The sequence below is a fragment of the Coregonus lavaretus genome, assembly GCF_964263955.1.
Source record: "Coregonus lavaretus genome assembly, chromosome: 21".
NCBI classification, from domain to species: Eukaryota; Metazoa; Chordata; class Actinopteri; order Salmoniformes; family Salmonidae; genus Coregonus; species Coregonus lavaretus.
The window spans coordinates 28,532,319-28,544,099 of NC_140008.1; the positions used below are offsets into that span (position 1 = coordinate 28,532,319).

General features: G+C 44.8%; 2 protein-coding genes across 2 annotated transcripts; both read left to right on the forward strand.

Annotated features, from left to right (window-relative positions):
* Positions 1-6,726: 6,726 nt before the first annotated feature.
* On the forward strand, positions 6,727-9,035 carry LOC311148873 (sodium/bile acid cotransporter 4-like; the record flags this gene model as incomplete). The annotated part of the gene is made up of 3 exons (XM_084185872.1): positions 6,727-7,268; positions 7,700-7,910; positions 8,508-9,035. The coding sequence occupies 3 exons, from the start codon at positions 6,727-6,729 to the stop codon at positions 9,033-9,035; spliced, it is 1,281 nt and encodes a 426-aa protein (XP_084041998.1).
* A 797-nt stretch (positions 9,036-9,832) lies between these two features.
* LOC311149041 (zygote arrest protein 1-like) lies at positions 9,833-11,187 on the forward strand (the record flags this gene model as incomplete). The annotated part of the gene is made up of 4 exons (XM_084186139.1): positions 9,833-10,495; positions 10,670-10,762; positions 10,850-10,924; positions 11,044-11,187. The coding sequence occupies 4 exons, from the start codon at positions 9,833-9,835 to the stop codon at positions 11,185-11,187; spliced, it is 975 nt and encodes a 324-aa protein (XP_084042265.1).
* Positions 11,188-11,781: the final 594 nt, after the last annotated feature.

The window sequence follows — 11,781 nt, forward strand, 5'->3', positions numbered from 1 at the left end:
CAGTGCCTCTTTTTGCTTGACATCATGGGAAAATGAAAATAAATCAGCCAAGACCTCAGAAAAGAAATTGTAGACCTCCACAAGTCTGGTTCATCCTTGGGCGCAATTTCCAAATGCCTGAAGGTACCACGTTCATCTATACAAACAATAGTACGCAAGTATAAACACCATGGGACCACGCAGCCGTCATACCGCTCAGGAAGGAGACGCATTCTGTCTCCTAGAGATGAACGTACTTTGGTGCGAAAAGTGCAAATCAATCCCAGAACAACAGCAAAGGACCTTGTGAAGATGCTGGAGGAAACAGGTACAAAAGTATCTCTATCCACAGTAAAACGAGTCCTATATCGTCATAACCTGAAAGGCCGCTCAGCAAGGAAGAAGCCACTGCTCCGAAACCGCCATAAAAAAAGCCAGACTATGGTTTGCAACTGCACATGGGGACAAAGATTGTACTTTTTGGAGAAATGTTCTCTGGTCTGATTAAACAAAAATAGAACTGTTTGGCAATAATGACCATCATTATGTTTGGAGGAAAAAGGGGGACGCTTGCAAGCCGAAGAACACCATCCCAACCGTGAAGCACGGGGGTGGCAGCATCATGCTGTGGGGGTGCTTTGCTGCAGGAAGGACTGGTGCACTTCACAAAATAGATGGCATCATGAGGAAGGAAAATTATGTGGATATATTGAAGCAACATCTCAAGACATCAGTCAGGAAGTTAAAGCTTGGTCGTAAATGGGTCTTCCAAATGGACAATGACCCCAAGCATACTTCCAAAGTTGTGGCAAAATGGCTTAAGGACAACAAAGTCAAGGTATTGGAGTGGCCATCACAAAGCCCTGACCTCAATCCTATAGAAAATGTGTGGGCAGAACTGAAAAACCATATGCGAGCAAGGAGGCCTACAAACCTCACTCAGTTACACCAGCTCTGTCAGGAGGAATGGGCCAAAATTCACCCAACTTATTGTGGGAAGCTTGAGGAAGGCTACCCGAAACATTTGACCCAAGTTAAACTATTTAAAGGCAATGCTACCAAATACTAATTGAGTGTACAGTGGGGAGAACAAGTATTTGATACACTGCCGATTTTGCAGGTTTTCCTACTTACAAAGCATGTAGAGGTCTGTAATTTTTTATCATAGGTACACTTCAACTGTGAGAGACGGAATCTAAAACAAAAATCCAGAAAATCACATTGTATGATTTTTAAGTAATTAATTTGCATTTTATTGCATGACATAAGTATTTGATCACCTACCAACCAGTAAGAATTCCGGCTCTCACAGACCTGTTAGTTTTTCTTTAAGAAGCCCTCCTGTTCTCCACTCATTACCTGTATTAACTGCACCTGTTCGAATTCGTTACCTGTATAAAAGACACCTGTCCACACACTCAATCAAACAGACTCCAACCTCTCCACAATGGCCAAGACCAGAGAGCTGTGTAAGGACATCAGGGATAAAATTGTAGACCTGCACAAGGCTGGGATGGGCTACAGGACAATAGTCAAGCAGCTTGGTGAGAAGGCAACAACTGTTGGCGCAATTATTAGAAAATTGAAGAAGTTCAATATGACGGTCAATCACCCTCGGTCTGGGGCTCCATGCAAGATCTCACCTCGTGGGGCATCAATGATCATGAGGAAGGTGAGGGATCAGCCCAGAACTACACGGCAGGACCTGGTCAATGACCTGAAGAGAGCTGGGACCACAGTCTCAAAGAACCATTAGTAACACACTACGCTGTCATGGATTAAAATCCTGCAGCGCACGCAAGGTCCCCCTGCTCAAGCCAGCGCATGTCCAGGCCCGTCTGAAGTTTGCCAATGACCATCTGGATGATCCAGAGGAGGAATGGGAGAAGGTCATGTGGTCTGATGAGACAAAAATAGAGCTTTTTGGTCTAAACTCCACTCGCCGTGTTTGGAGGAAGAAGAAGGATGAGTACAACCCCAAGAACACCATCCCAACCGTGAAGCATGGAGGTGGAAACATCATTCTTTGGGGATGCTTTTCTGCAAAGGGGACAGGACGACTGCACCGTATTGAGGGGAGGATGGATGGGGCCATGTATCGCGAGATCTTGACCAACAACCTCCTTCCCTCAGTAAGAGCATTGAAGATGTGTCGTGGCTGGGTCTTCCAGCATGACAACGACCCGAAACACAGCCAGGGCAACTAAGGAGTGGCTCCGTAAGAAGCATCTCAAGGTCCTGGAGTGGCCTAGCCAGTCTCCAGACCTGAACCCAATAGAAAATCTTTGGAGGGAGCTGAAAGTCCGTATTGCCCAGCGACAGCCCCAAAACCTGAAGGATCTGGAGAAGGTCTGTATGGAGGAGTGGGCCAAAATCCCTGCTGCAGTGTGTGCAAACCTGGTCAAGACCTACTGGAAACGTATGATCTCTGTAATTGCAAACAAAGGTTTCTGTACCAAATATTAAGTTCTGCTTTTCTGATGTATCAAATACTTATGTCATGCAATAAAATGCAAATTAATTACTTAAAAATCATACAATGTGATTTTCTGGATTTTTGTTTTAAATTCCGTCTCTCACAGTTGAAGTGTACCTATGATAAAAATTACAGACCTCAACATGCTTTGTAAGTAGGAAAACCTGCAAAATCGGCAGTGTATCAAATACTTGTTCTCCCCACTGTATGTACAGTGAGGGAAAAAAGTATGTGATCCCCTGCTGATTTTGTACGTTTGCCCACCGACAAAGAAATGATCAGTCTATAATTTTAATGGTAGGTTTATTTGAACAGTGAGAGACAGAATAACAACAACAAAAATCCAGAAAAACGCATGTCAAACATTTTATAAATTGATATGCATTTAAATGAGGGAAATAAGTATTTGACCCCTCTGCAAAACATGACTTAGTACTTGGTGGCAAAACCCTTGTTGGCAATCACAGAGGTCAGACGTTTCTTATAGTTGGCCACCAGGTTTGCACACATCTCAGGAGGGATTTTGTCCCACTCCTCTTTGCAGATCTTCTCCAAGTAATTAAGGTTTTGAGGCTGTCGTTTGACAACTCGAACCTTCAGCTCCCTCCACAGATTTTCTATGGGATTAAGGTCTGGAGACTGGCTAGGCCACTCCAGGACCTTAATGTGCTTCTTCTTGAGCCACTCCTTTGTTGACTTGGCCGTGTGTTTTGGGTCATTGTCATGCTGGAATACCCATCCACGACCCATTTTCAATGCCATGGCTGAGGGAAGGAGGTTCTCACCCAAGATTTGACGGTACATGGCCCCGTCCATCGTCCCTTTGATGCGGTGAAGTTGTCCTGTCCCCTTAGCAGAAAAACACCCCCAAAGCATAATGTTTCCACTTCCATGTTTGACGGTGGGGATGGTGTTCTTGGGGTCATAGGCAGCATTCCTCCTCCTCCAAACACGGCGAGTTGAGTTGATGCCAAAGAGCTCGATTTTGGTCTCATCTGACCACATCACTTTCACCCAGTTCTCCTCTGAATCATTCAGATGTTCATTGGCAAACTTCAGATGGGCATGTATATGTGCATTCTTGAGCAGGGGGACCTTGCGGGCGCTGCAGGATTTCAGTCCTTCACGGCGTAGTGTGTTACCAATTGTTTTCTTGGTGACTATGGTCCCAGCTGCCTTGAGATCATTGACAAGATCCTCCCGTGTAGTTCTGGGCTGATTCCTCACCGTTCTCATGATCATTGCCACTCCACGAGGTGAGATCTTGCATGGAGCCCCAGGCCGAGGGAGATTGACAGTTATTTTGTGTTTCTTCCATTTGCAAATAATCGCACCAACTGTTGTCACCTTCTCACCAAGCTGCTTGGCGATGGTCTTGTAGCCCATTCCAGCCTTGTGTAGGTCTACAATCTTGTCCCTGACATCCTTGGAGAGCTCTTTGGTCTTGGCCATGGTGGAGAGTTATGAATCTGATTGATTGATTGCTTCTGTGGACAGGTGTCTTTTATACAGGTAACAAACTGAGATTAGGAGCACTCCCTTTAACAGCAAACGTACAAAATCAGCAGGGGATCAAATACTTTTTTCCCTCACTGTAAACTTCTGATCCACTGGGATGAAATAAATAAAAGCTGAAATAAATCATTCTCTCTACTATTATTCTGACATTTCACATTCTTAAAATAAAGTGATGATCCTAACTGACCTAAGACAGGGAATTTTTACTAAGATTAAATGTCAGGAATTGTGAAAAACTGAGTTTAAATGTATTTGGCTAAGGTGTATGTAAACTTCCGACTTAAACTGTATTTCGCAATGCCCACTTTCAGACACTCCACATATGCAATTACCCATACTTGATTGATTTGGCGGGGCAAGATGGTCCTCTCCAACCGGGAAAGTTGTCATTTAATTAATGGTTTCATTCGTCTAATGGCAGGACTTGGAAGTGGCCAGTATGAAAACAGCAGGTCAGTCAGATTAAGAATGATCTGTGAGATAACGCCTAGAAATAACTACAGTGGGGGAAAAAAGTATTTAGTCAGCCACCAATTGTGCAAGTTCTCCCACTTAAAAAGATGAGAGAGGCCTGTAATTTTCATCAAAGCTACACGTCAACTATGACAGACAAAATTAGGAAAACAATTCCAGAAAATCACATTGTAGGATTTTTTATGATTTTATTTGCAAATTATGGTGGAAAATAAGTATTTGGTCAATAACAAAAGTTTCTCAATACTTTGTTATATACCCTTTGTTGGCAATGACACAGGTCAAACGTTTTCTGTAAGTCTTCACAAGGTTTTCACACACTGTTGCTGGTATTTTGGCCCATTCCTCCATGCAGATCTCCTCTAGAGCAGTGATGTTTTGGGGCTGTCGCTGGGCAACACGGACTTTCAACTCCCTCCAAAGATTTTCTATGTCATGCTGAAAGACCCAGCCACGTTTCATCTTCAATGCCCTTGCTGATGGAAGGAGGTTTTCACTAAAAATCTCACGATACATGGCCCCATTCATTCTTTCCTTTACACGGATCAGTCGTCCTGGTCCCTTTGCAGAAAAACAGCCCCAAAGCATGATGTTTCCACCCCCATGCTTCACAGTAGGTATGGTGTTCTTTGGATGCAACTCAGCATTCTTTGTCCTCCAAACACGACGAGTTGAGTTTTTACCAAAAAGTTCTATTTTGGTTTCATCTGACCATATGACATTCTCTCAATCCTCTTCTGGATCATCCAAAAGCAAACTTCAGACGGGCCTGGACATGTACTGGCTTAAGCAGGGGGACACGTCTGGCACTGCAGGATTTGTGTCCCTGGCGGCGTAGTGTGTTACTGATGGTAGGCTTTGTTACTTTGTTCCCAGCTCTCTGCAGGTCATTCACTAGGTCCCACCGTTTGGTTCTGGGATTTTTGCTCACCGTTCTTGTGATCATTTTGACCCCACGGGGTGAGATCTTGCGTGGAGCCCCAGATCGAGGGAGATTATCAGTGGTCTTGTATGTCTTCCATTTCCTAATAATTGCTCCCACAGTTGATTTCTTCAAACCAAGCTGCTTACCTATTGCAGATTCAGTCTTCCCAGCCTGGTGCAGGTCTACAATTTTGTTTCTGGTGTCCTTTGACAGCTCTTTGGTCTTGGCCATAGTGGAGTTTGGAGTGTGACTGTTTGAAGTTGTGGACAGGTGTCTTTTATACTGATAACAAGTTCAAACAGGTGCCATTAATACAGGTAACAAGTGGAGGACAGAGGAGCCTCTTAAAGAAGAAGTTACAGGTCTGTGAGAGCCAGATATCTTGCTTGTTTGCAGGTGACCAAATACTTATTTTCCACCATAATTTGCAAATAAATTCATTAAAAATCCTACAATGTGATTTTCTGGATTTTTTTTCCTCAATTTGTCTGTCATAGTTGACGTGTACCTACGATGAAAATTACAGGCCTCTCTCATCTTTTTAAGTGGGAGAACTTGCACAATTGATGGCTGACTAAATACTTTTTTCCCCCACTGTATGTGAGACATACGCATGCCATGCACATGTCGAGAGGCTCATTGAGATTACCTCAAAACTGTCAACCCAATTCACGAAGGATAGAAAGAGCACAGAGAAGAAAAGAAACGTGCCCGCGGTTAATGAACGAATATAAAGAGCATCACAGTTTCCCTTTATGTTTGCCGACTCAACCAAAACATTTCAAGAATCACTTGAACTGTGCGCTGGTCACAGCAAACTACAGCCATGCACTTATTAAAAATATGAATTATTGTTTGAAAGTAATATTACCCAAATGAGGTGTTCCAACCCGAGAATAATTATTTTAATTTACAATAACAAATTATAGAAAACTGAATGATATAAATAGTCCAAGTTCAATAGGTAATGCGATGAATAAATGCGTTTTCTACTGTGCACGAGCTCAAGATAAAAGCCTGCAGGGGATGATCGAGCCCATCACCCCTGATATGAATTCTTCAGAGATGATGAGCAGACTCCCCAGCCTCGAGCGTCTTTCTGGAATGCTGGCGCGCGTGTCAGCTGTGAGCCAATCCGCGCCCCAGACGTCACTATGTGGGTCTCATGGTCTGTGTTTAAAACTGAGAAATTCCCTGATGCCACCGCATTCTCTAACCACTTGAGCCTCGAGTTTAATCCTCTGTCATCGGTGACAGCGCGCGATGACGATGCACCACCAGGGGACCACAGTTTACGCACTGGCACCTTCAGGGGGACACCGTCTGTGGAGAGCTTCTGTAACCTGGTAAGGCGATGGAGAACTCAAGTATGGTGGTCACTGATGTTCCAACTGCTGGCCTAACAGAAATCCTCAACTTCACCATGAATGACACCATCTCCCGACTCTACGAAGGCTTCACAGATGAGCTCGCCATGACAGAATTACGCGTAACGAACGACCAGGTATCTCTGAAAGTTCTCAGGACTGCGGTTGCTGCTGGGCTTCGGGCTAAACTGCCGCCGACGGAACCCGCTCACTTGGTGGTTGCCTTTTGGGATTCTCCGCTAAGTCACGGAATCAATGTGTTTGTAGGGATTGTCCTGTGCTTCACCATGCTGGGGCTAGGGTGTACGGTAGATGTGAGCCAGCTTGGGGAACATATCCGCAGACCCATCGGGGTTCTGCTGGCGCTAGTGTGCCAGTTTGTTATCATGCCCCTGGTCGCCTTCCTGCTTGCTTTGGCATTCTCTCTCGACGATGTGGCGGCTATGGCCGTTCTACTGTGTGGCTGCTGTCCAGGAGGAAACCTATCCAACATCATGTCCTTATTAGTGAATGGGGAGATGAATCTGAGGTAACTCAAGGAATCACTAAGAATAAAACTATCACACCTTTCCAAGTGGACTATAAAATGCACTTCAAATAAAAGTCTCAATTTATAGCCTACTTGGATGAATGGAAACCTAAACCTATATTAATTGATACATTGTCTGATATTTCACTTTATTCACGATGCCTATAACTCGAAGTTTAGGCACAAGTAGGCTATTACTTGGATTTTACGCATATTGGTTGAATTTTACGCATGAGAATTAAAATTGAATTTTACACATGGTCGTATCTCCAGCATAGCCTACTGTTGGGACTTGTGGTCCAAATTGTCAAAACAGATTTAGATTTGAACACATCTTAATTTATTAAACAGAAAATGGTGCCATTATTTGAGGATCCACCACTTAGTAGTTAATGTGATGGTGTAATTCACTTGTATCTTTCTCTTTTCAGCATCATCATGACCATTTCCTCCACGGTCCTAGCGCTGGTTCTGATGCCGCTGTGTCTGTGGATATATAGCCGCGCCTGGATCAACACCCCGGTGGTCAATCTGATGCCGTTCGGCGCGATCATCCTCACCCTCTGTAGCACTCTCATCCCCATTGGTCTGGGGGTCGTGCTCCGGTACCGCTACAACCGGGCGGCAGACATCGTTTTAAAGGTATACAGGGCAGTCTGAAATAACGGTGCGGTGTAGAGGAAGGTTTGGAGACAGGTTGACTGGTTCAATGTGAGATTGAGAGCACTTGGCACATACTTTAGACAGACACTGAAAAGCTGTTGTGGACCTTTTGACTTTGTAATCACTAGTGTGACATTGTACCCACTGAGTCATTTTTTTATGTCTAGCTTTTAGTGGAGACAAAGCCGGCCCACATTGCACAGTGACATCAGAGGCAGAGGTGCACTGTACTGTCAGGGAGAGCCCCTCGGCCCCTCCCTTTCAGAATAATTTATCTAAAGGCAGCTCAGCCAGGAGAGGGAGGGGCACGAGATGTGTGACAGAGTCATAGAACTGGATGAGAGATCCACAGAGGGGAAGAGATCCACAGAGGGGAAGGGATGCAAGAAATCACATTGATTCCAGTGGACCATGCTCACTTGTGGCTTTCCCTTGCGCCTTAATAATATTGGTTCTGTTTGAATATCCTGAAAATGCATCCATTGTTCCTTCCCTCCACCCTCCTAAAACAATCTGGATGTAGAGAATGCCTATGTCATAAAACCTTTGTTGATCCCGTGCTGTTTGTTTCCCCAGGTGTCCCTGTGGTCTCTGCTGGTGACCCTGGTGATGCTGTTCATCATGACGGGGGCCATGTTGGGGCCAGAGCTGCTGGCTACCATCCCTCCATCTGTCTATGTGGTGGCTGTCCTGATGCCTGCATGTGGCTACGCTGCAGGCTATGGCCTGGCCACACTGTTCGACCTACCGCCCAACAGCCGTAGGACCGTGTCACTGGAGACCGGGTGCCAGAACGTGCAGCTCTGCACAGCCATCCTGAAGATGGCCTTCCCACCACAGCTGATGGGGGGCATGTATATGTTCCCTCTACTCTACGCTCTCTTCCAGGCCGCTGAGGCCGGCATCTTCATCCTGGCCTATCGGATGTACAGGAAAGAGGTTCTACACAAACCAGACACAAACCCACTAGGGGACAACAGGGATATTGGATATAATAGGTTTGAAGACGAGGATATGGGCTTTGACACTTCTTACGGGGCAGTGACCATGAGTGACCCAAATCTCATCATGCTGGAGCCTTGTCCGGACTCTACTCCTGTTTAGTGTGCATGAGACAATGATGGCCCACCATGGGTGGAGTGGTGCATAGAGACATTCAGGTCCGCTCATGACATCACTATCAAAAGTCCTTGTCATGTCAGCAACATGAGACTGCAGGGCAGAAACCCTATGGGTGTGTCTCATGACAGGACAGAAGACTGCAAATATTTATGGAGGGAGAGAATGTTACAAAATATATTTGAAGCAACTCATAAGACCATGAAAAAAATATTAACAGGTTCATAGAAGTAAAAAAGCCTAGTATATCTGAGCTTACTTCAACATCTTGTGTATTAATGAAAATGGCTGTGAAAATGGATTTCATAAAATATATTCATTCACTCTCACATCACTGATGCAGAACAGCAGCAGTTTGCCAAATGTGTCATCTCACTTGCTTGTAAAGTCAAACATAATCATGATCTACATTACTAACATTGTCAATTATTATTTTGCATTCAAAGCAAGTATTCAAGTTCAAGGGTAAATGTTTTTGGTGCCTATAGTTTCAGTTCAAGAAGAAAAATAATGCAGTACAATTATTCAACAAAACCTAACTACTCCATATATGTAGGACGACAAACCGTCTGTAAAATATACAATTGTGTATAAATATGATACAAGAAAAATAAAATCTGACACTTCTGCATTCCGTCATCTTGCAGAGTTTCGTTTTATTTGCGGATTGGTCTTGGAGGCCAATTTAGGAGGACTGCCACACCTGCGTACAATTAATGAAATCGTGTCTCGTCAATCTATTTAAATTGGTAAACCAAATAACCCAAGTTGGCTGAGCAAAAATGGCTACATATGTAGACGAGTCGATCGACAGTTATTTCTATTCATCTTACAACCCTTATTCTGGCAGGTATCCCAAACCAAAAGGTGCGGGCTGGAGAAACAATTATTTGGCCAACTATGTGGCATCAGAGGACTATTTTGATAACCACCAGCGTGCGCAACTTAAATCTATCTTGTCTCAAATAAACCCCAATCTTACACCGAGGCTACGGAAAGCAAATACCAAAGATGTCGCTGTGCAGGTCAACCCGAAGAAGGATGTCTCGGTGCAGTGTTCCCTCGGCCCAAGGACCCTCATGACCGGAAAGCGAGACGCTTTGCGCAAGAGGAGACAGGAGGCCCAGACACCCGGTAGTCCAGGCAGCTCCGTGGGAGGCGTGCTCTACCCTCGCACACTGGCGGTCTACTCACCTATCGCGTGTAGGAGACTTACATCTTTTCTAGAAGACGACAAAGGGGGGTCTAGTGAAGCACAGACCGGTGACCCACCTGAAACCGTGAAAAAGAATAAAGGCGAAAAGTCTGCAGAGGACAAAACAGAAAAGGCAAAGGAAGAAAAGACTAGTAAAAAATCTAGTAAGAAGACTGACGGGTCAGTTATGACCGAGGTTGTCAAAGCCAATCAGGATGGATCGAAAGTCAAGGCCCGCGTGAGGTTTCAGGTGAGCCCCATGCGGACAATTTAAGTTTAGTCGGCCAGTCTGAAACAGACCCACACACTAAAAAAGAAATACAATAAGAATAATTGACATGAGTAGTTTGTAAAGGTAGATGTGTAAAGGTCTAGACGGCCACTATGTAATTCGCATTCTGACTGGACTCAATTCCTTCCCTAGTTTCTGGAGCAGAAGTATGGGTACTATCACTGCAGAGACTGCAACCTGCGTTGGGAGAGTGCATACGTTTGGTGCGTCCAAGGAACGAGCAAGGTATAGTATGCTGGTCCATTCAATCCCTGAAGTATGACTACTGCTGCTACTCTGGTAGTCTCTTCTCAATTGCTGTCTCTGTTTCAGGTCTACTTCAAGCAGTTCTGTAGAACATGCCAGAAGTCCTTCAATCCTTACCGGGTCGAGGACATCACCTGCCAGGTAAGAATCTAGGCTTCTGTTCTACTCTACATTGTTAAACTGACATAAAAACCACCAGGTTAAACCATGACTTGACACGAAACTTGGGTTCTCCATTTAACCGTGTCCTGTCTCCACAGACTTGTAACAAGGCGCGCTGTGTGTGCGAAGTGACCCCTCGCCACATTGACCCCAAACGCCCCCACAGACAGGATCTGTGTGGCAGGTGCAAGGGCAAGCGGCTCTCCTGTGACCGCACCTTCAGTTTCAAATACATCATCTAGCAGGAACTTGCACATGAACTTTCACATCCAATCTAAGTCCTGCAGGATGAGTTCTTCAGCCCAGAGAATCCCCCATGCACATTTAATGAGGCTCTGGGATGTAGGCGAATACTTTTGAGATTTCATTATTTTCTGTTATGCCTTTATTTTCATGATAGTGATTGCAGGAAAACACTTCTGAACGTGAAATAAAATGGCAATACCCAGCAGTCTACATTCTCTGGTATTTTTCTCACCCTGTCTAGGATGGCTTGTCAGCAGTGGCGCAAGCTTGTAGTAGTATGTCGGCCATTACCGAGGATGGCCTGAACTTACAATGGTCTTTTGCATTGGAACTAAAGCATCGTCTTTGGTTGTAGAGAACTGACAAAGCGTGCCTGTGACGTCAGAGGCATATACTCTATGCCTGACTAGCCAGCCATTATGAGTGAGGTTACTGGAGCTCTGCAGCATGGCTCAATGCAGATGTTTTATTTTTCAATAAATTTAGCTAGGACTGTGGTTTGAGGGGCCTAATTAACCTGAAAACGTGCATTTTTCAAACCTAATAGCATGTCACCAAACAGGCTGAACTTTCAAGCAGCTCTTACATAG